This window comes from Lissotriton vulgaris, chromosome 2_1 (genome assembly GCF_964263255.1).
Source record: "Lissotriton vulgaris chromosome 2_1, aLisVul1.2, whole genome shotgun sequence".
Classification (NCBI taxonomy): Eukaryota; Metazoa; Chordata; class Amphibia; order Caudata; family Salamandridae; genus Lissotriton; species Lissotriton vulgaris.
In genome coordinates this window covers 750,973,292-750,999,569 of record NC_141687.1, presented here as the reverse complement: position 1 = coordinate 750,999,569, position 26,278 = coordinate 750,973,292, and the positions used below count along the sequence as shown (strand labels likewise).

General features: G+C 45.8%; 1 protein-coding gene across 1 annotated transcript in view; it reads right to left on the bottom strand.

Moving 5' to 3' along the window:
* The window catches only part of LOC147731089 (uncharacterized), a 407,202-nt gene that overhangs the window by 96,881 nt on the left and 284,043 nt on the right, over positions 1 to 26,278 (bottom strand). The window contains exon 8 of the mRNA XM_086956055.1: positions 8,151 to 8,459. Within this exon, the coding sequence (XP_086812181.1) occupies positions 8,151 to 8,459 (309 nt within the window). The remainder of the gene's footprint in view (positions 1 to 8,150; positions 8,460 to 26,278) is intronic.

Genomic DNA, 26,278 nt, shown 5'->3' with positions numbered 1-26,278 from the left:
TCAGTAGAGCCAGGGTTGTCAGGTTTGTTAGTGTACCCGTCCTTGGCCGAAAACCAGTTTGGAACATAGGAATTATCTTTGTGTCTTCCATCCAGTCTTGAAGATGTGACATAGGCATGACCCATATAGTTTTGCCTCCACGTCCATCAGCGATATCAGCCTGTAGTTCCCCGGCTCGTTATTAAGCATGGGCGAATTTTGCAAATTCGCGTTCCGCGAATTTGCAAATTCGCAATCTGCAAAATTCGCGAATTCGTGCGAATTTGCAGATTTTTTAATTTTTGCGAGTTCGCGGGTATTCGCGGGGCACTTTGCGTGTTCGCGGGTGTTCACGGGGCGCTTTGCGTGTTCGCAGGTTTTTTTTTTGCCTGGTTAATCACTTCCACCCTCTCGTTTTTTATGCCCATCTGCCCTTCGTACCACTCGTTTCTGTGCCCTTCTGCCCTCTGCCCCACTCATTTTTTATCCCCTTCTGCCCTGTGTCCTACTTTTGTGCCCTTCTGCCCTCAGCCCCACTTAGAATGGCGCCGGCAAGCTGCCAGCGCCATTCTAAAATAGCTACAAAGAGCTTCAACAGGAAGCTCTAATAGATAAAGTAAAGCAGGTGCTCGAGTTGGAGGTCAAATTAAGTTACACAATCATTAATCACCCCAAGTTTGTAAGTGAATTTGACCTTCAACTCGAGCACCTGCTTTACTTTATCTATTAGAGCTTCCTGTTGAAGCTGACTTTTGTAACTATTTTAGAATGGCTCTGGCAGCTTGCCGGCGCCATTCTAAAAGAGTTACAAAAGTCAGCTTGAACTTTTGACCCAATCTGTTCCGCTCGTGGATTTTGCTGGAAATTCGCGAATCTAGCGGATTGTGAATTTACCGAAAATCCGCAAAATCCGCGAGCGGAACGGATTTTCCGCCCATGCTTACTCGTTATGATCACCTTGTTTGAAAATGGGGTGTATTATGCTCCCATTCCAGGACTTGGGCAGTTTGTTCTGTCTGTAGATTGAATTAAAGAGCGGTGTTAAATATTCTGCCCAGAGGGGAGTATTTGAAAATGGCATTTGGAAGCCCATTTGGACCTGCAGCTACCTCTTTTCTCAGGCGATTTATTATTATTTGTAGCTGTTCAAATGTGACAAGGGTGTCAGAGGCTGGTGCCGTGTCTTCTGAGTTTTCTGGTATTAAGGTGGGTCTGTTGGTAATTCTTCTTTTTTCCAGTTTTCGCCGTTTGAAGGTGTCTTCCTCTTATCCTCCTGTGGAGTATTTCGTATTCCTAGAATGTTTTCCACATGTTCAGAGTTTCTAGAGCATAGTTCGCACTCTGTTTTACAGTGCCACATTTGGCCATACGCCCTGTCAATAAACATGTTTTTGACATGCTGGATCCACTTACTTTCTCCAATGCCTGCCTCCTGTCTTAAGTATTTGTCCTTTGTTAATTTATTAATAATACCCCAGAATGATCGGGAATTTTTATATTTCCCAGCAATTAATAATTTTGTCCAGATTTCTTCTTGGTTTTTTTTTTTGCCTTACTCAGCATGCTCATGCTTTTCCGCATGACTTTTAATTTTGCCTTATCTGTTTTTTTTCAATTTTTCATCATTTTTACCTGCTTCGGAACTTCGCGTGTGATTTTCCTTTTTTCCTCCCGCAAGGTAATGTTATACCATGGCTCCTTCCCGGTATTGATTCTTCCAGCCTTCTGTTTTATGGTTGGGGCGTTTCTGGTTAGGGCCTCACATAGGTATTCCCATGTTTTCATAGGGTTTTCTATTTCTTCCGGTGTTAGTCTGAGCAATTCTTTTTTTGAATTTGTCCATTGTTGGTTTTATATCCTTTCCGCCCCATTTCAGCTTACGTAGATTACATTTTTCAGTATGCTGAGTGACGGCATTTAGTTTTTTGGTCTTGCTGACCAACATTTTTATTTTGGTAATCAATGGGAGATCGTCGCTTTCTATACGTTGTCCAACCGTGAACGAACTCACCATTGATGACAAGCTATTGCTCATTATTGTAAAGTCTATTGATGACTTCCGATTGCCACTTACAAAGGTTACCGGTATAACTATGTTTCCTTTTTCCTTCATAGTTAGAATTGAAAGGCCCAGGACTCTGAAATCTTGAGTTATTTTGTCGTCTTTCATTAGATTGCTATTAAAATCTCCTGAGATGACCATAGGATATGATTCGTGAGAACTTTGTAATGCCTTGATCAAAGTTATTAGTATTAACAGTTTTTCGTTTTTCAGTTTCTTTTCCGGATGTATATACATATTAAGCACTAATAGGTTGTGAATACGTGCCTTTGAATCTTGCCTCTCTGTGAGTTTTATTGCTTGTACCCAGTTTACCCCCATGTCTACTTCTTCCGCTTCCCATCTATACTGCTGAGTGATGTACGTTGTTAATCCTCCTCTTGGGTGTCCATATTTAGAGAATCGTTCGGCAAGGACATGAAATTCTATGTAACCAGGGATGGAAACCTGGTTCAGATTCCAGGTTTCTTGTAGTAATATTAAGTCATGTTGTTCCAGGAAATTTGCAGTTTCATGGTCTTGCCCCATACTATTAAAGCCATGGACATTCCAGGAGCAAATGCTGATCGTATGTAGATTCGAAGCGATCGAATGCTCTTTACAAGTTAGGTTTTCCCCTGTTTCCTTTTGGTTACCCAACGTTATCCATAGCTGTAATTTATTATTCTCATTTGTGCTTTTGGACTGGCTAGGAGCACTTATTGCTCAAGACCTGTGCAACCCAGGACCAGTCGGAGCTCTGTTCCTGAGTACATCCTTGTTCCACTGCTTTTACCTGTCTCCTTATATTTTGTCGTGTTTTTTGTGGAGTTACTGAACATGCACCCTTTAGGCATGATTTCTGGGTGTTCACCTCTTCCTTTTTTGTTTTTTCTGTAATTTTATTTTTTAAGAGGGGGAATGGATATTTACTCTGTTGTAGACACCTCAGCTCTATGCCCCATACTTCAAAGGACATGCTCGTTGCGAGTATTCTGTCTCCTATGGTCTTGGATGACCAAGTTGTTAGTGACTCTTCTACCTCTGGATTGTTTTTGGTATGTTTGAATTCTACAGACAGAAGATCTTGAGATGATATATCGTCCAGTTCTGGGATTTCTCTAAGCAGCCACATTATGTTTCCTCTGTTCAGAAAGTCTTGTCCCCCTGTTGTCTGATATTCCGGTATGAATGACAACTTTTCGGTAATTTCTTCTTGAGTTTGGGGTGACAATTTTACTTCTTTTTCTTCTTGCCATTGTGTTTCTTTTATGGTTTCGCCCTTCCCATTTGTTGTAATTCCTAGCCTCTGGGTGTTTGTAGTTCTTTTTCCAGTAGCTTCTGCTATCCTTTGTGGATGGGCCATGGGTACATTATCTTTGTTTTTTTATCCTCAGCTTTGTCATTAATTATATGTTTAATTATCTGAATACACTCTGTGTGTTGGTCTGTTTGTTTAAGACTCCAGGTTCGTCCTTGGTAATTTGAGTTTACTTTTATCAGTGTTTTTTCTATTTAATTTTTCGTCGGCCTTTGTTGTGAATTGCCTTTTGCTGGTTTTGTCGCTTATATCTTGTTTTATAACCTCGTTGTTCGGGGGCGTTTTGGGTTTGCGTGTCTTGTTTTACTATTTTGACCTCAGGCGTTTGTGTTTGGTCCGTCTGATGAATCATAACTACCCGATTTGCACCATCCTCTGGGCCAAGAACCCTTTCATCACCCTCAACTTGGATCTTGTGTATGTCCTGTGATTGTATACATTTTCTTTTTAAGATATTAAAAAATGTTCTTCCTTGTGTATGATTTTGTTTTGCGGACGAGGGGCAGGATGATGATTCGTTTGTTGGGATGTTTCCGATCTCTGCGCTTAACTTAAATGCTTGGTCTTGGGCCTTATCAATGTGTTCTGAAGCATTTGCTTCCGAGGGTAGTTTTTCTCCCTTTAAAGTGGTATGGTGGAAGATTGGATTTGTGTGCATATTTATAGAAGGTGGGGCCTTGAGTTGGGCTTTTCCTTTCTTGACGCGCTTTCTTTGTCTGTTTGTTAACTTTGATTTTGTGTTGACAGTTACGCTTTGTTTGTTGTCTATTCTGCGCCCGCTGTGATCTAAATCTTCCTCATTTGTTTTGCTTATATCTTGTTCTTGGTCGCTGATTTGGTTAAGGTCTTTTACTTTATTTGCACTCCCATTTTCCTCTTCGACCTTTTTTTCCCCTCTGGGGCTCATGTTTACTTTGTTTTCTTTTATTAGGACTGATGATTGGACTGCCTCTAATATATCTTTTAGTGTGACCGGTAAGTTTGACAAGTTGTCCACCAGTTTGCCGCATACACAACTCGGCTGGATGATCTCTGTGTGGGGTCCCTCAGTTACCAATCTCTGGAGCAGACTTGTCATATGGTCTAGCCTGGTGTTTATGCCTTAAATATGACCAGCAATAAGGTTTATTAGATCGATTTGGACGTCCATTTTGTCCGACTGGAAATTCAAGGCCTTAATTGCCTGGTCCAAGGTGTTTAATAGTGTTATGCTCCATGGGTCTTTGTAGACCTCTCTGGGCAGCATTTGCTGGACTTCTGACTCTTCTTCTGACCTACTCATGGAGGAAATCGTAATTGGGGACGCTAAGTTTAGGTTTTTTTTTTGCCATCCTTTAGATTTTTCTTGCTTTTTATCCCTATTATTAAGGTTGTCGTCTGAATGTAGCGGTGTAGATTCCAGCCTTTCTTTGCCACTCGGTCACTTTTCCTGGTCTTGTGCTTGACTGTGGCTTACTTGCAGGTCTTGGTTCTCTTGGGTTTGTTTTCCTATTTCTATTTCTATTTGTCTGTCCAAGCTTATATCATTAGGTAAGGAAAATGAGGTTTGCCATGTGTCATCCTGTATGGCAATGTACTCAACCCCCATTTTATTTTCCCTTGTTGATAGGGTGTCCTTACTCTTGTTCTTCTCCGTGGTCTTTGTCTCCTTGTCTTTTTCAAGAACTTGGGAGTTGTTTTTGTTTATTTGTGCTAGAACCACAACAGACTTGCAGGTGCCAGTATAGCTATTTAGCTTTGGAAAGGCCAGAGAGTTTTGTAGCTGGTCTATTAGATTGTGCTTTGTGCTGTTCTCAATATAGGTTCTTTGCACTTCTTTGTTTCCCTCCTTCTTACTATTTGATTGTTGCTGCTCATTATCTTTTATCCTTGATGCTGGTGTAATTGGACTGGGTAGGTCGACTTGTTCCTGTGTTTGACCGTAGATGGCTGCCATGGGGTCCTTTAGGAAAAATAATTTTTGAATCCCAATCTTGTTTTGTTTTGGGCTGGTTGTAGATAGTTCAGGTGCAGACAGTAATCTCTCTCTTTGTTGTTCAACCTTCTTCTCTCTTCTTCTAGTCTTTTGTGTGCCCTTGTTTTTCTCTTCTTCATTATTTTGTGTCTTTTCACTTATATCCTGCCGTACTTTCCCAGATCTCATTTTTTCCAGCTTGTTTTAAAACCGTAAGGATATGTATTCCCGGCTCTCCGGGTTTTACTCCTCCGGGTAGGGGCTAGGCGTGGTTTTAATATTTTTTTTTGTTTTAATCTTTCGTACTACTCCTCTGGTCTGTTGTATTTACCCTGCCTTCACAAGTCCCTCCACAGCATTGGTGTGGCCGGAGTCCTAGAGATTCCACTCTGTGGTCTGATATTCCCGTTCTTTACACACTTGTACACTCGTACCTGCAAACTTGGATCCTCACCGCCTCCCGCTCTACTTTTCCGCACCTCCTCCCAAGCCTGTCTGCTCCCTTTGGGTCCTGCCGAGTGACTACTCCCCCGCCGGGTCACCTCCTCAGGTACCAAACCTTGCTAGATGTGGCACGAGGTGCTGTGGGGTGGCTTGGGACACAACACACGACAAGGAGTTGGAACAGCTGCCGTCAGGGAGGAACTGCGTTGAAGATGTGCGGTGTCTAGCAGAGTGACGACTCTCTCTGTCATATCCAGTCACTTTTACAGTCTGTCTCGTCAAGATAGGAGGTGGCTGCTTGAATCCCACTGTTGGGCCCTCAGGTCACACGTTCACAAGCTCTTAGCACACGGTTAGATTAATCAGTTTTATCAGGAGCTCCATTCCTCCGTAATTCTACTGATGCATGCGTTAATGCTGGTGCTTAAATAGTGCTTATTGGCTTTATAGTGCCTAATTAGTGCTTAGATAGTGCTTTAATGCCCTTAGCCCATTGCGCCGGTAACTCTGCCGAGGTTTGCTTCTCTCGCAGGAATGCTGCTCGCTGCTGCTCCCCTCTACCTGCCCTTTGCCTGCTGGATTCCGTGACCGGCCCTTGAGTCTTAAAGTGACGGGCGGATGTTTTTCTGGCGTGCTTAAACAGCAGGGTATGGCTGGCTGCTGGTGTTTGAACTGTTGGCTGACGTTGTGGTGATTCCGTGGGGGCTTCAGGGACTTCAGGGCCTCAAGGCTTTAGAGCTACCAGCCTGCTCCCGCCCGACCCGCACTCGCACCCGCACCCGCACCCGGCACCCGGTACGGTACGGGGAGCCTCGGGATGCCGGGAGTTCTGGCTGCAAGAATGCCACCAGCTCGCTGCCTCCAAATGTTCGGCCCTTCGATCGGTCCTCAGCTCGCCGCTGCTCCGATTTACAGCTCTAGCTTTCCGGCACCCACTCCTGCAACCGCTTCGCTCCAGCCGCTTTGCTTTGCTTCGCTTCGCACTGCACTGCACTTCGAAAGGGCGTGGTAGCACTTCCGGTCCTTCCTTTTTTGGAAAGTGTTAGAGATATGTTGTAAGGAGTCCTGTATCATCAAGGGTGTTTCACTAAACTTTCAGGGTGTTATCCTAATAAAGTGACGTCTTTCCCATAAACTATTTAATAACACTAGAGGAAATTCCTTGGGAGAATAACTGTCAACACAGCATTCAAATCTGAAAATTTTATGGGGCCTCTGAACAGGAATGTGAAGTGGAATGCAGATAAAGAAACACTACTTCTATTAAGAAGGAACACGTCTTTCTGGAATCACTACAGACATGGCTGCTTCTCAAATTTGACCTTTAAGACTTTTGTTTAACTATTCAAGCAATGCCCCAATGCAGTCTCCTGGGAAGAATTTTGTTAGGTAGTACAAAAGGGAAAACAGCATGGTCTCGACAAATCATAGTCAGTATCTGAGCCAAGTCCTCATGCACCAAGTGGACAACCTCAGTGAAAGGAGACTGAAGTAACTCGGATGATAGACCTGAGCAGGCAAGACGCAAAAAACAATGATCTTACGTGCAAGAGAAAGAAAAAAGAAGGTTTGACAAAATTATCTAGATGTGGTCTTAGACAGTTCGCCTTCCAAAAAGTCTCTCTTTAAAATGCTCTAGTACATTTCGTCATTGGTGTCTAGAGTTCCTGAGTAGGTGGACTCTGGATGTTTATAGGTAACTGCCTGAAGGGAATGATAAAATACGGGCCCCCTCTGCTAGGAATGACGTCCCTATTGGTCTATCAGGAATCAATGTGTTTGGCTTAGTCCAGGATGATGAGAAACGCCTCAAGATCCTGGTAATGCCTAGATGGCAAAATCATTCACTTTGAGACTTAGTGGACTGGTGAAGAGACTAAAACTGGAGCTGGGACACTTCTTGATGGCCTCTCCAACAATCCCCAAACATAAGTGACTTAAAAATCAAAATGTGAAATGTCAGAGCATGTCTTTTTTCAACACTAAAAGGTCTCCCACATGAGTGTAAGGATTTCAAAGGTATCTCTCCTTTTTAATGGTTTAAGCTGCACCCATAGGCGTGCATTGAGGACTACCGCCACAGCATTACGTAGGTTGCAGGGAAGTCTGGACCTTTCTTGTGCTAAGTCAGAGCCCAGGTAGGGCTGTTATCCTTTCTGGAAGACAGAAAGTTGTACCCCATATCCATGTCCAGAATGGCTCTGCAGACCACTTACAATGCACGATTCCGTTTACAGGAAGAGTTCTCACTTCCGCGTTTTTGAATATAGAATCTTTTTTCCTACTGCTGATTTCTCCATGCTCTGGACATCAAACCACTATAAATAGTGTAGTAAGAACATTATAGATAGCAGGGAAAAGAACGTGCAAAGAAATACACCACTGAATTTGATATGATACGCCATACTGACCTTTCAAAATCAGGGGGAATGTTCCTCTTAGCTGCCGTCCACAATGAATAACCTCCACCGAGAACTGCGAGTTATGGTCGTCCTTCGTTGGTGTAAATGTGAGTTGGCTTTTCCTTTGGTAGAGATCAGTTTCTTCACACAACTCAGGGGCCTCCACAATTGCGGCCTCTAAGGACTGAAACCCTCGAAACCACCTCACCTCACATTCTGGAGGGTAGTAGTCTTTCACGACACAAGCTAGAGTAACGCTCTCTCCTTCTTTAGGGACCTTGGGCTCACATACAAATTCCAGTGGTTTTGGGCTACTTACTAAAGAAAAATAGCAAATACAAATGAGTTAAATCGTAATATTAGTACTCACAGCTTACAATTGTATACATATATGCTACAGTGGAAATTTTTAACAAACATTTCATAATTCATACTCCTTTTAATGATGCTGTATTGTACTGCTGTGCAACAGTCAAAATCAGCGCTCCGATAATTAGATGTACAACATAAGCACATTTTAAAGTACATCTCATGTCCTGAAGCAGTACCATGTAATCGTTGTAAATGCTAGGTCTAATAAGACTGTCACACTAAACACTGTTTTAAAAACATTCTGACGCTCACTATGTGATATGACAGACAGAATAGATGTTATTAGATGTATTGATTGCATTCAGTTTTCTCTAGTGATGTATTTAAATTATTTTAAAAATACTATCACTTTGCTCTGATCTCAGTGCTTTATCTTCTGGATAGTAGGCTACAGTTAACAACTGCAGCTATATATACAATTATACATTGGTAACAGTGAAAATAATAGTTTTGGTTTGATGAGGGGTTCTGAGAGGTGTCAAATCGACATCTCAAGCTTTACTCTCATTTTCTATGATGTCACTCAGAACCCCAAGGTGAAAAACATCCCCGTAATTCACGTTTTACCCATCTGTAATTTTATTTATGCCCCCCAAAATCACCTTGAAATTACCATGAATATATGTCAATCAAAAAGGATACCATTCGTAGTTTATTTTTTTAACTCAGAAGTTTGATCTTGCATTAATGTTGCTCCTAACAACAGTTTGAATGTAAACATTGGCAAATCGAACATGTCTGTCTTGGTAAGCTTGTGAATTGTTCTATTCTTTACTGCAAGGATTTGCTTGCAATAAAAAAAGTACCAATATAATTGCTAAAAACATAAATGCTGATGTTTTGCTAAAGTGCAAGCATTTTCATTGAGCTATGCACTTTATTATTTTTGAAGGAAGAATAAATCGCCTCCTAACAAAGGATTCAAATCGCAGCAGCTACAGTATGAGTTAAAGACTTCATAACAACTTTTCAAAAGAGACAGAAAACAACTCACTGGTACTTAAAGTTAATATAAAAATAACATAAAAAAACACACTTTAAACCACCTTTGTTCATATACGCCTAAAAATTGTGCACAGGTATGTACATTGCTAGGAACTTTTAGTGAAAGGAGCCAAAGGGAAAAGGCTGGCTGCTGTGATGTGCAATGAGTTAAAAGGTAAAATGTGATTTCCAGTTTTGACAGAAAAATGGATGAAGTCTCCTGACCAAAGGCAGCCCCTCAATTCATACATCACATACATAAATAATGTTAAGTCTGGGCGTCAGATTACTGGTTTCCAAGCATTGGCAAAGCCTAGATGGTCTGGCGTTTGACAAAGCGAACATGCTGGTGGCAAATACCATGAAATAATAAAACAAGAATGACCATAATTTAATTAGGGCCTGCTAGTTTACCCAACAATAATCAACAAAAACAAAAATTGTGACATGCAAAAACATTTTTGTCTCCAAAAAGCACATATTGCCATAGTAGTACCACTATGAAGGGAACTACTTTGTATGTGCTCTGTGTGAATGGGAAGCATGACATAAATCACAGTGTAGTCAGTGGCCAAGGCAAGTAGTGAATAGATGTGCAAGAGAGGAGCTTTCGCATTATTGAAGTTACTTCTGCCATCGAGCGCGATGTTGGCACTCCGGACTTCACCCAGCTGCAGGGAGCCTTTTTGACAAACTGTGCAGTGCACAAAGATAGTGCTGAAACTGAAATTTGAGGATCGACTGTGGTGCTCGGTCTGCGCAGGAGCAGAAGTTAAGCAATGTGACACCCGGTGTCGGAATGCACTGGGGCCTGGAGAAGGAAGCGGAAGCAGTGTTGGAGCTGAAGTGAGTGACGTTGGTGCATCAAGCGGAGAGCTGGCTAAAGGACGTACAGTTACAGGCCAGAACTGAGTGGCCTGCCTACAAATGCTAGAGACTGCCGAGAGGGAGGCCAAGGTATTAGCTGGGAAAATGGCACATCCGAACGACTGATTGCTGCAGGATGTAGTGATCTGCTGATCAATGTTCTAGTTGTTTTAGCACCAGCCACTGCCTGAGGGCTGGCTTACACCCAATACCCATCCAGCACAGGCGTCACAGGACATCTTACCCTGCTAATAAAAGGGGCCGGGCGCACGGCCTTCGGCCAGTTCTACCCACCAAGTATTGTGTCTGTGTGTACTTACTTTGCGAGCATGAGGGCCTAGGGTCCAGCACCACAATACATTGGTGACGAGAAGGCTAATCCCGCGTATGCAGCTGCCTTTTTGAAGGTGGTAAAGAGGGAAAGTGTGTTTCCCCTGTCATGGGCACCCCCTGCAACAGGTGACAATCATTGGAGGACCCACAGGGTGTGTGAAGAGCCCAGGGTGAAGGTGAGGTGGTGGGAGCCCACACCGCATCGATGTGCCTGCCGCTGAGATATCCCGCATGGATGTGAGCCCAGTGGTGGCAGAGAGGCAAGGCGAGCGAGGCCGGACTGCTAAGATGCCGGTCTCTACTGCAGACTGCCACGAGGTGAGAAACGACTGAGCGGAGATTGGGTGAAACATCAAGGGCAGCGAAGAGAGCCTAATGAGGGGAGGACAGGGAGTAAAGTAAATGCCGACTCCCCCGCAAAGAAGATGAACTCTGCCCTATAATGGAGAAGCAGTCTCTGCCGCCAGCTCCAGCCCCCGCGCAGCGAGTGAAGTGAGTTAGGCTGCGGCGGTGGAGGGAGGAAGGAGAGCCTATTTCGTTGACCCCTGGCAGCTGTGAGAAAACGGAAGAACTGTAGCGGAGCCCACCCGCATCAGAAGCAATGACCTGCCGGGCAGGTGGCGAGCCCATACACTGACCGGCGCCGAGGGACTGTGGCTGAGAGAATAGTGGGCCCAAACAGTATTAGGTTAGCGGGAGCATAGAACAGGGTTGCCGCTGTACATATTCCCTGCGACTATAGATGATGCATCAGAGATTTCCAGGTAGCAGCTCCAGCCCCCGCGCAGCCCATGAGGATAGAGTGCCTGCTGCGAGGGGCGGGAACTATGAAGAAAGCGTTGAGAGCTGGCCTATGCAGCGAATAATCGAGAGAAATTAAGCTGCATACTCGAGAACTCGGAGGGATCCTGTGTGTGTCACCCATTCCCCCCACGCCACCAGTATTTGAGGTGAAGACTTACCGTCCGGGGGATGACAAGAGGTCCTGCTGCAGAGTGGGAGTCCCGCAGAGTGTGGTTCGGTGGCAGCCGACGGGAAGTGGGTTTTGTCCACGAGTCCTGGGGAGTGTGGTGTATCGGTCTAGCTCTACCGCGTACGCCACGTAGTGACGTCAGCGGATGTCCGCCAGTGGCCATGTTTTGGCATTGGCGCGCGGACTCCGTAATAATAGGAACGTTTTTACGGCTCTCCCGGTTATATAGCATTTGTTAAATAAATAAATACATTAACCAACTCAAGGCTTCGAGTGGTTTGGGTGGCCAGGCGTACAGGGGCAGAGCTGCAAGACTGGCACCCTCACGACAAGGTCGTGAGGGTGCCAGTCATCACAAGGCAGCACCTAGAACCCACAACAGGGCATCGACCACAGTGAGCCCAGCCACTACGCCTGCACGCAACAGGAACTGATTCACCCGTCCGACCGCACAAGTATCGGGAGCGTGGCAGGGACGCCGCAAACTAGTAACTAGATGCCACGGTGCCGCGACAACAAGGCAGGGGTGTCCACCGGAGCCACCACGAGCACAGCAGGAAGAGCCCGCCGTAAAGCACAGCAAAGCCAACTATGCGGGAGGAGCGGTGAGGTAGTACATCCTATAGGCCCCCAATTAAGCTGGCGCACCGGGGCGAGTACCAAGAGGGGACGGAAAGTCGACCCCAGGAGGACAGCGAGACAGCAGAGTGTGAGCACCTCAGCACAGCCCCCTCTGGTGGTGAAGACATCCCAGAGCCACGAGTCAGCGCCAACGGGAACATGTGCGCGCAGACGTTTTCCCTGAAGAACCCAGTGCCTTTCTTGCCCAAGGTAGGGAAACCAGAGATGCCCTGGGAGGACTGGAAACCGTACTTTCTCAACTACCTATCAGCATTAGAAGAAGAGGGTGGAGAGGAGTTCTCAAGCCCACAACGCAAGAAAATAGTACTGCATAACCTAGGCCCAGCAGGACAACGTCAATACCACCACCTCGTAAAAAGGGAAAGGCCAGCCACAGACACAGACGTATTTCAGCATGCCTTAGATGATTTGGACGCGCACCACTGCCCTGTCATCTGCACAGCCATAGACCGGTTCAATTTCTTCCAAAGGAAACAGGCAAAGCGGGAGACTGTAGACGAATACGTGGCGGCACTACAAAAATTATCTGTCACATGCAATTTTGGAACGCTTCAGGAGCAACTAATACGAGACCAAATAATCATGCATAAGGTTAACGTGTCCGTACGAGAAAAGCTGTGGGTGAATGGTGATGCACCTCTAAATGAAGTAGTGGCCTTGGTGAAGAAGGCAGAGATGTCGAAGAGGTGTGCCGAAGCAGCCAAACAGGAAAGCATCCAAGCGGCGGTATACAAAGTGTTAGACAAGAAAACAACAGAAACCAAACAGATCACAGGACAAATGGGAGCACGCAAAAAGAAAAGATTCACACCCAAACCCAACAGATCGCAAGGATTCAGGAATTGGAACAGGGACGCATGTTACAAGTCCGGAAGCAACACACACGCACCCAACGACAAAGGTTGTCCGGTGTTCGGTGCCAAATGTTCTTATTGCGGAATCATGGGGCACTACGAGAAGGTTTGCAGGAGGAAGACATCAAGAAGCTAAGTCAAGTATATAGCACCAGATTCACACAAAGAGAATGAAGATGAGGAGACCGAGGAGGACGATGAAATCTTGATGGTGGGGGAGCAAGCCCTGGGCTTGGAGTGCGCCACAGATAAGAAGCCCAAGTGCGAGATGACGATAGTAAGAATACCAATTATCATGGTGGCCGACTCCGGATCACCATACACGATCATTCAGAGAAGCGTGTGGGAGAAGGAGTTCGCACCCAGGACAAGCCAGCACCTGTTACCGTCAGACATCCACCCGGTAACGTTCACCGGCGAACCTATCCCATTGGTGGGATACTGCCGGATGCCATTTGTAAGGGCAGAAAAACGGAAGGAAAACTATACGTGGCCGAGAAGGGGCCGTCAGTGTTTGGCTGGAGAGACCAAGGAGCCCTCGGAATCAAGCTAAACCCGGGAGGACGCACACATGAAGACGGACGCACATGATCACGAGGCGCAAGGATGGCGAGAAGAATTCTCAGCAGTCTTCCGAGAGACCATAGGGCGCATGGCGAAATTCACGCACAAAATCTGCTTGAAGGAAGGGGCTCAACCCACATGCCATAAAGTACGCAACATTCCGTTCAGGTGCAGGACAGCTGTACAGGAGGAACTTCAGAGGTTGGAGGAGAATCGAGTAATAGAAGCAATCAACAGCGCCGAGTGGTTAGCGCCATTGGTGGTGGCGCTGAAGCCAAATGGTAAAGTGAGGCTGTGCGTTGATCTCCGCGAGCTCAACAAGAACATTGTGGTGGACAAATTCCCTCTCCCCAAAATAAACGAAATGCTGGCAAAAACTAGAGGAGTGCGGTGGTTTACCACAATTGACTTGACATCAGCATATCACCAGGTGGCGTTACACAAATCGTGCAACCATCCCACCGCATTCATTACACCATTCGGCTGTTACAAATTCTTATGGATGCCATTCGGGCTGGCCTCGGCGGCCGCTGTATTCCAAAAGTTGATGTATCGTATGTTCCATAAAATGGAGGGCATCCAGTTTTTCCATGATGACATATTGGTAATGGGGACAACAAGAGAGGACCACAACATAAAAGTAAGGACAGTACTGACCACACTGATGCAGAACGGGCTGACAGCCCAGTGGGACAAATGCAAATTCGGCGTGAATTCTGTCACATATCTGGGGCATGAAATCAGTGATCGAGGGATCGAACCAAAAGCCTCGAACGTGACAGCAATCAGAGACGCTCCCACCATGGAGAACAAGGACGATATCAGAACCTTCCTGGGGATGGCAGAGTTCTATAGTAAGTTTGTTTCCCACTTCGCCTCAAAAACTCATTGTATGTGACAATTATTGAAGGACAAGTCAACGTTCAAGTGGACCGATGCGAAACAGCAGGAGTTTGAAGAGATGAAACGGAACATCTGCGAAGCCGTGCCTATACAGGGGTTTGACCAAAATGCCCTGACCATATTGACCACAGATGCCAGCGATCGTGGATTAGGCTCAGTACTGACGCAACGTACAACCGAAGGAGGAAATGCCACAATAAGTTTTGCATCAAGAGCCCTGGCTCTGAACGAACAAAACTTCAGCGTCATAGAAAAGGAAATGTTGGCGGCTGTATGGGCAATGGAGAGGTTCCGGCAGTTTCTGTGGAGCGGCAAGTTTTTACTATGCACGGACCACAAACCCTTAGTGAAAGTGCTCACGTCGAGTGGGCACGACCACGCTACGCCCAGGATAACGGAAATGACGTCGAGACTACTAGACTCTGTGTACGAGGTTGAGTACATACCAGGCCACAAAAATAGGGTAGCAGATTTCTTGAGCAGAGCAGCGTCCAAAGAAAGAGCCGAAGACCAGGCCTGCAACGAATGGGAAGACTACGCCATAGCTACGAACGGAGACCCGGAAAGGGCCATAAGTGCCCAAGAATGGGAAACAGAGTACGCAAAGGATGTTACACTCAATGCTGTGAAGTCATATGTGACCACAGGATGGCCGGACAAGAGGCTGCAGGACAATGGCGTAAAACAATATTGGGAAGTCCGAGTGGAGCTCTCCATAGGCGACAATCCATGTTTCCTGCTAAGGGGCGCCAAAGTAGTCACTCGCCAATGTCCCTGACAAACCAACTCCTGGCCATAGGGCACAAAGGACATCTTGGGATAGTCAAGACCAAATGGACCACTGGTCGTCTGGTAACCTACCCTGTTGTTTGCTACTGAGGTATATTTGTCGTAGTTATGGGGTTATAGTAGTAGCTGTTAATTTGTAGAATTCTGAGGGCAGGCCATTAGGTCCCATAGCTTTCCCTGACAGTATGCTTCGAATCACTGTTGCAATTTCATCGCCAGGGAAATTGGCATCAGGTTGCAGCCGATCCTCTTAAGAGAGTCGTGGTATGGGGAGGTCGGCTAGGAGATCTTTAACCTCTTCCATAGTAGCTGGGGCAGTAGAGGACCTTAGATCTTTAAAATATGTAGCAAAGGCCTCTGCTATTTCTTGGGGGTCGGATATCATTGAGCCATCTATCAGTAGAGTGCTTACCCATCTATTTGCTTTCTCACGTCGATCCAGCCTGGCTCTATTGCAAGGTCTGTGTATTCTTGCCTTTTGATTTCAAGTACATGTTTAGTGAGGTTGTCGGGAGTGAGTGTAAAGTTGTTTTCAGCCTGTAATAAAGTTGTTTTTAGCCTGTAATAAATCAGTCTGAACTGCTTTGAGTTGTCTTTTCTTTTCTTTTCTTGTTCTGTTATTGACTAAAGCGCTAGCCCCTTTGTTATCATTTTAAACGCTTCCCATACTACTTGAGGAGAATCTACAGATCCTGCATTTTCTATAAAATAATTATCTGCTGAGCTTCACCAGCCATCCAGCCAGTCCCATACATTCACAAGGGCCTCGAAGAACCATGTTTTGTCCTCTGCTTCCACTCGTAGCTTGGCTGGAAATAGCATGGCGTATTTCAAGTTTTTTTCCCTGAGGGCTGTTTATACCTCCAGGAAGCTACATCTTTGTTGTTTTATTCAGAGAGTAAAGTCTGGAAAAAAGGTTATGGTACTATTTTTGTATTCAGTTGGTGGAGCGCAGCTGGTGGTCTGTAGTATATTGTCGCTGTCTCTGAAGTTGAAGACCCTAGCTAGTAGTGGTCAGGGTGGTGCACCTGGTTTGGGTCAACCTCTCGGAACTCAGTTTGCCCTTAGAAAAGTAATTGGAAAGGTTGCGTGGTTTTAGATAACTAGGTCTTCCACAAATAAATCTACTGCTTGGCCCTCCGCTCTTTCTGGTATTCTAAAGAATTTGGATATTATTTTGACTCGACCTGCCTTCATAGTCATCCAGTTGTGCAATAAGTTGCTTACTGGTGTTTTGGAGATCCAGGACTTGTTTCTGGAGTGTTGAAGTATTTGTTGTAAGTGATTGCGTGGTTTCTTCTACTTCTTTGGCTCTATGCTCTATATTTCGGAGATCGGCTCATATTAGTGAAACTTCTGTGTAGAATGAGTCCATGCGTGATTCAAGGGAAGTACGTACCGTGGTGATGGCTGTCATTATATCCCGCAAGGTAAGTCCGCCTTGGTCTGCTGCCACTGGGGCTTGTGCATGCTCTGTGTGGTTAATGGTGCTCTCCTCAGTTTTTTGCCATGAAAATGTATCAAACTTATGCTGTTATGGGATGCGCCCCTCCACCACCCATCATTGTGGTTGTGTGCTGTGGTTCTCGTGGTCAATGAGATATTGTTACTCACCGCCGCCTGCCTAGGCTTCTATCCTCAACGGCCTGATGGTTTTCTCCAGTTGGCCTTCTCGCTTGTGGACCTGCGTTCTTCGAACTATGTTGCTTTTGTGTAGCTTCCCATGCATCTTTAGAGGATGTTCAATCGCTGCTTTAGATATGTACGATGTCTGCAGTTGTGTCTTGGTGCTTGTTACTTTCTCTTTTCTTACCCTGTCTGTGCGGCCTGGTATTCTTGTGTGTTTTTTCAATACAGCTACCCTTGTCAGCTAATTGGGCCTCATTTCTGCTGGTTTGAGTCTTTTATGTGGTCACTCCGTCTCACCTAAATTTTGTGATTCACGTTTCCTGCAGATTCTTTCTTCTCTTCGGTCCCTCCGGCAGTGGTAGGACAACCCCCTATCTTCCTTCCTTAGCAATATCCCCTGGGCTACTAGGTCGCCTTGCTGAGTTAGGGGGGTGCCTTCCCCACTCGTTGTGTTGTGGGCTGGACGCCTTGGCCTTGCTATATATTTGATTCACTTTCTTGACGACTGTGGCTTTTTGGCTTATGCAAAAACAAAAAGAGGAGTATGCCCAGGATTCAGTGTCCAAGTGATCAAACAAGGTGAGAGAAAGATACAGATAAAGAAATAATTCTTTCTTTTTTTTATAAACCCCTCAATCACCAACCTTGTGAGTGACATGCTTCATCATTGGGGCCCACCTGAGTGACCGAGTGCCACTTAGGTGTGCTTCGACGCCTGTAACTACAGCGGCAGTACAAAAAGGGGGTGGTGATGGACGGAGCATCTGAATTAATCAAATACTCACACCCAGTCAAAAGATCTGGGTTTAATCCATCACTGTTCTTTAGCCCACTCTGCCACCCCAGTTCAGACATGGCTATATGCAAATCAGTCTGACCCTGTGCCTCAAGGGAACAGTCCAGCCCGAACTGCCAAGCCATGTCTTCCCTGGACCGGAAACAAGCTTCCGAGGACCGGTTTATGTCATTCCAGCCGTCTTCAGCCCGGCTTGCTTGAATCCAGTGGCAAAGTGAGCAAGGGACTCATGTCTGAGCATACCCTGCCACACTTATGGCGGCCAAAAGCGGTACAAAAAGGGGGTGGTGATGGACGGAGCATCTGAATTAATCAAACACTTACACCCAGTCAAAAGATCTGGGTTTAATCCATCACCGTTCTTTAGCCCACTCTGGCACGACGAACTTTGGGCGCATCTGTGTCGAGTTGACTGCATAATTTGTAACTTTGCGGACTTCGGTTACAAATTTAACTTTGCAAAGTCCCACATTGCAGAGTACACAGTGTTGTTCCTGGGCTATGAGCTCAACAATGAAGGTCGAGGATTTGCCCCTCACTTCTTGGAGAAATGCGCACAACTGCGCGCTCCTACTTTTTTAATTTCGGGCGTCCCTTTATTCCAGAATATGCCCAGCGTATCAAGCTTTTGTATGCTCTGATACAACCTACTTTTACCAAATCTTGCTGGCTGCCGGAACATTCAGCTATTTTGCAATCTTTGCAAGCTGATCTTCTTGAATCTAAATTCTTACTGACCCGTGATAAGCACACCAACCTGGTGATAAGAATCATCTCTGGGGCGGTGGGTTTCACGTACCTTACTTTTAACGAAGGAGACACAGTACCTATTGCTTACAAGTCACACTTGTACACTTCGGCTGAAATGTGGTTTTCCTCTGTGGAAAAAGTTTTGACAGCAGTGCAAATGGCAATTCTCAAGGAACGTGCACTGTCGCAGGGAAAACGCATGTTGGTTGTAACCCCATTTCCTGCATTAGAGGCCGTGACGAAAGCCAGTGTACCAAATTCTAAAGCTTTGCAACCTCTGTGGATACAATGGACAGCATCTTTGACGTCTCCTGATGTCACGTTTATGTTTGATGCTTCCTTACAGTCGCAGGAGTTTTTGCAGTAGGAATTTGTTCATCCTGCGCCTTTGGCTATGCGGCCTTTGGAGGACTTCCATTGCATCATATACACTGATGGTTCTGCGCAGGTTGTGCATGGGTCTAAACACGCATACGTTTCCGCTTGCGCTATTGTGGTAGGTGCAATGGTGAATGACGAGTACAAGTCCAGAGTCGTGCACACACAGACTCTAGGGGACTGCACGGCACAATTGGAAGAGCTTCGTGCTCTGATGCTTGCATTGGAGTACGCTGATCCTGGTGTATCAACTCTTATTGTGAGTGATTCTTATTACTGTGTCCAGTCTTACAATGAAAACCTTTTCTTTTGGATTCAGAATGATTTTTGTGATTCCAAGGGTAGCACAATAAAACATAAAATGTTCTGGGTCCAAGTGACTGAGCTTAAAGAGCAGTTGCCACTTGTGTTTGTGATCAATACTCTCGGTCATCAGCATGTGGGAGTCCACGCTGTTGGCAATTCGCTTGCCGATGAGACAGCAAAATCAGCGGTATCAACATATTTGGTTGCAGCAGTTACACGTTCAAAAAGTAAGATTGATGATGATATCTTGGCAGCCGTTGCTGCAACTGAGAAGGGAGGTAAATATCCAAAAGGATTCCCTTCGAAGTATTCATACCACTTAAGTCCTGATAGAGTTCACTATGTGAAAATTCCTGACGCTGGTGAGAGATTGCTTCCCAACGCTGACCGCAGGCCTACTCTGATTACCGCAGCCCATGAAGGTGTTGCGTCTGCGCATGCCAGCGCTTCGGCTACTGTAGCTCAGTTACAACAACGTTTCTGGTAGCGGGGACTGTACAAACAGACGCGTGATTATGTCCTTCAATGTGACATTTGCCAGCAGATTAAGCCTTCAACTGCTGCGCGTCCGCCCCAGACACAGTTGTACATTTCTAATAAACCTCTTGGGTGTGTTTATTTAGATCACTGCGGTCCCTTTTCTTCTGTACATCTTTGTAGCAGTTGATTCATGCACACGCTTTGTGTGGGTCTGGCCTCACTGCAGCGCTGATTCACGGACTGTCATAAGAGACTTGCGTATCTTTGTAGGGATTTTTGCCTGTGGTACCTTCCATTCGGATCAGGGTCCAGCTTTCGCCTCTAAGGCGTATAAGGATGCCATGACTTGGTTGGGGTCCAAGTCAAGTTTTCATCTCCATACAGACCTGAGGGTAATAGTGTTGTGGAACGGATGAACCGAGATTTAAAGCAGTCTATGACGGATCGAGTTATAGGCACTGGCAGGAACTGGCTGGCCCATCTCAATGACGTGCAGCATGCTCTTAATAATCTTCTTAGAAGGTCTCTGGGTGGGCGGACCCCATACTAAATGCTCTTTGGTATCAATATGTATGTACCGGACCTTGACGGTCTAGACTCAGTGGCTCAAGCCGCCTCCTTTGACGTAGATGAACATTGCAATGTTTTACAGGATCTACAAAAGACAAGAGACAGTCTTGCAACGGAACATTTGCCCTCCACCTCAGATGATGCGTTGCAGATCCTGGTAGTTGGCTGGCTCCCCCAAGTTGGAGAACTAGTTTGCGAGAAGATTGATAACAAGAAAGAATTTGGTCCCTCCTATCGAGCTCCGGTTCCAGTGCTTGGTGTGAAGGGCACAAGAACAGTCATTTTACCACCACTTCCAGGTCATAAGGAGAATAGGTATATCTCCATTGACAATGTCAAGATACACATAGTGGCCGATTCTTCTTAGTATGACACCGGCAGTCTCATGTCCTTCGATTTTGAGAAATTCTGTTTTGGCCCCGGTTTCCAATCCAGTGCCTGATGTTGCTCTCGAGTTGCCTGCAATTTCCAGTCCTTTATTGAGTATACTGCCTGGTACTCAACATGATGAAACTGACTATACTTATCCTCCTGACTTATCGATGCCTGATTTGCAAACTCGCTTGGCTACAGAATCCAGATTTTCATTTGATACTGTATCCCACACATCTAATAAGCCCTCAAAGATTTCTAATTTGGCAAGACTGTTTAAAAAACATTTTTTGATTTCCCCTTGGACTTATATTTGGATGGTGCTTTTTTCGATTTACCTTTTTATGACAATTGGTTTTGTGTTTTATTTTTTCCGTCTCGTCAATGGACACTATGTCGAGGAGAGAACTGACATTCGACATATCAATGGAACTTTGGCTCCCATTTCCTCTTCGCACAGAGTGCAAAGAGACTTAGCTTTTGTTAACATCACAGCTTGGCCTGTCCTAAAATGGATTGTATGGGATGCGGTTCGATTTCAATTTCATGGGCCCACTGAGGTTATAAATGTCCCTAATTTGCTTAGAGTGTCAATGGGGGATGTGGTTAAACAAAATATACGATCTGATGATTGGGTTGTTCAGGCCGTTGAATCATTGTTCTCTTATTTGAAATATTATGCTGCCTTTGATGCTGAAGATTTGTACTTGGAGTCTGCTAATTACGGTGATTTGTATTGTTATCAACATTTTGGCAATCACTACCTGCATAAAGCTAATACCAGGAGACTCACTGTAAATTACACCCAGAGGAAACACTGTCCAGCTCCTATACAAGGAAGTTCTTTTACTTTTTTGAAAAGGTTCACTTACTTTACAGATTTTAATCAATCTAATCCTAATGCCTTTTATTTTAAAATGGGTGATAAATCCATATCCAAAGTTAGACTTACCGATACTAAATTGTTGTATTCGAAGTCCTTTCTAGACCAGTTGGCTGTTGGGGGCTACGAGTTGTGGAAGGATACAATTGACCTTAAATCAGTTTGGGGTTCTAAAAGCTGGCAAGTGCAAGGCACTGAGGCTTTGCACCGTGCATGCCTCATCCCGAACCATATGTTGTTTTTGAATTCTCCTATTTCACAAACAATATGCTTTGGATTGGCTACTCCTAAAAGATTTAATGCTCCTTCCTTTCCTGATTTAGAGGAATATTGCGGTTGGGGCAATTTGACTAAATTTTCCATGAGAGAGTTACAAACTCTATTATTGAATTCCTCCTTTAACATATCAAGTTTGGATGCCGAAGGCTGGTTGCTCTGGCACAGAAGTGCTGATTCATGCCAGCATTGTTTTCTGGGTTTAGCTCACAGCTTTACACAGGTCAGGGTAGATCCCTGTTTTGAAAGTGGCCATTCTGTAACTACCTATTCTGTAGGAAAATTGTGTCAGAACTGGCTCAGACATTCTACCTTGGCGTCAGTTAAACTGCATTTATCTAAACTGACTGATGATGTTGATCTGAATGATTTTATTAAAGGCCCGGCTAAAAGTAGATAAAAAAGATTGATATATGCTGCTTATAACGAAATCTGGAAAGCTTCCCAGGTTGAGGCTGCTACCTGCCTTAGGGCTATAGATCAGGCTAATTTAGAAAAAGTGCTAGCAGTTGTAGATAACAGCATTAACACACTCTCTTCCCGCATTTACACATTAGATAATATTGTGTTCTCCGTTGTGGATATTGTGCAAGATGAGGTGTCTGCCTTGTACCACGGTCAAAATCAGTTGCGTTCCATTATACAGTTTGCATGGACGTTGCAGACCCTTAAGGCCTCTAAAGTGCCATGGCATTACTTGAAAACGTCCGCCTTGTTTGCCCCCTTTAATTTGACTGACAAGCAATGCTTACTATCAATGAAGGATGCTTCTTTTTCCATGTTACACATTGAGAAGTTACAGCCTTTACCTTTTTCTGTGGCGGAAGCCAATGCTGCTACATGGCTTATTCATGGTTTGATTACTCTCCCGTTTCCTTTATTTGCATTTACAAATTGTGTGAAGTACTTTGCCATTGGCAGATATGAGCCTCTAGGAAGTTCTTATCTCCATGAAGCCTGGTCGCTTCCTTTTACATACAGATGTCTTAGGGAGGGAAGAGAAGTTTATTTAAATGGTGAAGAATGCACTCAAACACCGGATCATTCCTTAATGTGTCGACATATCCAATTACATGGCTCTTGCAACCAAAACAAGCCTAATTTAGCCTGTGTTTTGAAAGGTAAATCCGTGCCTGCAATAGTTCCCACATTCACGTTGCTGGCTAACGGGAGTTATTTAATTTTGAACAATGAGGATTGTTGTGGGTTAATTATTTTAATTTTTTTTTTAAAAAATTTAATTCTTTTTATTAAACACATAAATAAATCATAAACTTATACAATAAAACACTGGGTTGCATCAAAAGAACTTCCTCAACAAGATACGTCTACCATAATCAAAAATTCAACATCAATATCAACGTTTGGGTTCAGAGATCTTCTGCCGATACTGGGTCGACCTGCTCAGCCGGAGGCGCATAGATATCACCCCGATACACATTCCATGGCCCCCAGATTTCCCCCCACTTCTTGGGTCTCCCTCTAGCCACATATACTGCCCGCTCTCTAAACATACACCAATCCAAATCTTCCATCCACTTCCCAATGGTGTGAGGCTGACTCGCCCCCCACAGTTGAGCGATGTTCCGTTTAGCAATGCCGCAAGCCAACGTGGCCCACACCCTACCATGCGATGTGAGGTCTGTGGCGTCCCAGACATTTAACAAACAGCGCCGCGCTTCCAACTCAAAACTCACCCCCCAGATCTCACGCACCCTAACATGCACCGCGGACCAATACCCCGGATGAGAGCACAATCCCATATCATATAGAAGAACGTTCCAACCTCTCCACAACCTCTCCTACATTCATCACTCACAGCCAAACCCATTCGCATCAATCTAGGACCAGTGACATAGCTGCGATGGAGGATCTTCAATTGAACCAATCTGAGCCTCATTTGAACTTCCACAACCCTACGAGAGGCCACAGCCTCCCTCCAATCTTCATCGTCCAGGATTAGACCATCTGCCATCCATTGGTCCCGAAGAGCCAGTAGGGGATCCTCCGTGTGATTAACCAGTTTCTTGTAAATCAAGGAGATCGTCTTTGTTGGAAGATGACCATCCAACACTCGATCTTCCAAAGGGGACGCTTCCGGAAGTGTCTCACCCCGGGGGACGGCGGCCAATAACGCATGCCTAATCTGGAGGTAGCGAAATCGCTCACTCCCGTGCAGCTGATAGCGTTCCTATAGTGCTTCAAAGGAAAGAATACCATTGTTGCCCCAGAGGTCCCCAACTCGGGCTATCCCTATAAGGTCCCACTTGTCAAACCCCTTAGACTTCCAAAGACTACCTAGACGTTCTGCGTTCCAAAGAGGCGTAGCCAACGTGATCCTTCCCTCCCATTTAAGAGAACGGTCCTACCAAAGGATAACGTCCCCGTCTGGCATACAGCGCCCTGGAGAACTCCCCCCCCAGGCACTTGACCGCGATCCATAGCATAGCCGGGGTCTAGTGGCGAGCCATAGATGGCCTGATTCACCGCCGCCAGTTCAGATGCCCAATAATACTTCCGAATGTTAGGCAGGCCAATCCCCCCGTCGTACCATGGCAATGTCAATTTCGTGAATGCGATTCGGGGCCTGCCCTCATAGAGAAGTTGTCTCTGGAGAGACTCGACCTCCTCAAAATACGACGGGGGAACCGGGTCCATGGAATTGTGCAGCGCATAGAGGAAACGGGGAACGGCCATCATTTTAAACAATACGGCTCGACCAAGTAGGGAGAGCGGAAGCGATTTCCACCGGGCCACGTCGGGCCGAAGCCGAGTCAGGGGCGGAAACAGGTTATTAGAATACCGGCTCCGAGGATCCAGGGAAACAAAAATGCCAAGATATTTAAAACCTTCCGTTTCCACCCTGACCGGACAGCCCTGCAGAACCACAGGAGGATCACCGCTCAAGACAAAGAGAACCGACTTCGCCCAATTAATGGCGAAGCCGGAATATTGAGAAAAGCCATAAGTGAGGTTCGGGGATGAGTCAAATATAACAAAATGTCATCCGCATACAACGATATCTTATCCTCCCACTCGGGCGTCCATCTAATCCCCCGTATCGATCTATCCCAATGGACCCAAGCCGCTAGCGGCTCGAGTGCCAAGGCAAATAACAGCGGGGAAAGAGGACATCCCTGTCTGATGCCCCTCCCCAACTTAAAATCAGACGATCTGTGGTTGTTAACAACAACACGAGCAAGTGGATCAGAATATAAGAGACGGGCCCAGGAAGCGAATTCCGGGCCGATATCCATCTTGTCCAGGACGGCAAACAAATAGGGCCATTCCACTCTATCGAACGCCATAGTGGCATCCAAGGATAACAAAATTGTCGATGTATGACTTTGGGAGCCCCCACCCAACACCCCATGCAGCCTACGTAAGTTAAGAGCTGTGTTCCGGCGAGGCATAAAACCAGACTGGTCCGGATGAACCAGTGTTGTTATAACCTTGACCAACCGCGTTGCCAGCAATTTCGCCAGGACTTTCAGCTCAGCATTCAGCAATGAAATGGGCCGATAGGAAGCACACTCCGTCTTCGCCTTACCCTCCTTGTGCAGGACTATGATGTTTGCCACTCGCTGATTGTACGGAAGCTGTCCTCTCTCCCTACTCTCCATAAACATGTCTCTAATGAAGGGAGTCAACTTATTCACGTTCACCTTATAGAGCTCAACGGGGAGGCCATTAGGACCCGAAGCTTTACCCGATCAAACCCCTCTGATTGCCTGCGCCACCTTGTCGTTGGTAAACGGTGAGTCCAGGAATTTCCTGTCCTCCTCTGTAAGAATGGGCATTGGAATGTCTCGGATCAGGTCCGCATTCTCGGACTCTGAGTATTGACATTCGGCCACGTAGACCGACTTGTAATAGCCCGCAAAGGTATCAGCGATTTCCTGTCGATCCGTTATTTTAGCTGAACCGGCCGGTTGAAGCACCAGCACCAATCGCGATCCCCACTCCCCCTTTTCCAGCCAGGCAATCAGTTTCCCTGACTTATCCCTGTGCTCATATATTCTACTCTAGGTATCCGCCAACTGTGTTTTCGCGTTAGCGGTGGCCAGGCTCCGATACTCATCCCTGCGGAGGTGCAGGCGATGCTGATCCTCCAGAGAGGAGCCAGACGACGACCCACGCTCCAGCGCAAGCAACTCAGATTCCACCCGATCTATCTCAGCCCGCCCCTCCTTCTTCTTACGGGAAATGAACAACAACAGTTCCCCCCTGAGGACAGTCTTATATGCTTCCCATTTGGAGTCCACGGAGTCGACATTCTCCTGAAAATAGTTATCAGCCACACGCGCAATCTCTTTCTTTGCCTCTGGGTCGCAGAACCGCCACGCGCTAATAGGTGTGACCCGGGCCACATCCCGCCCACCCAGGTCCATTCGGATCCAGATAGGCGAGTGGTCC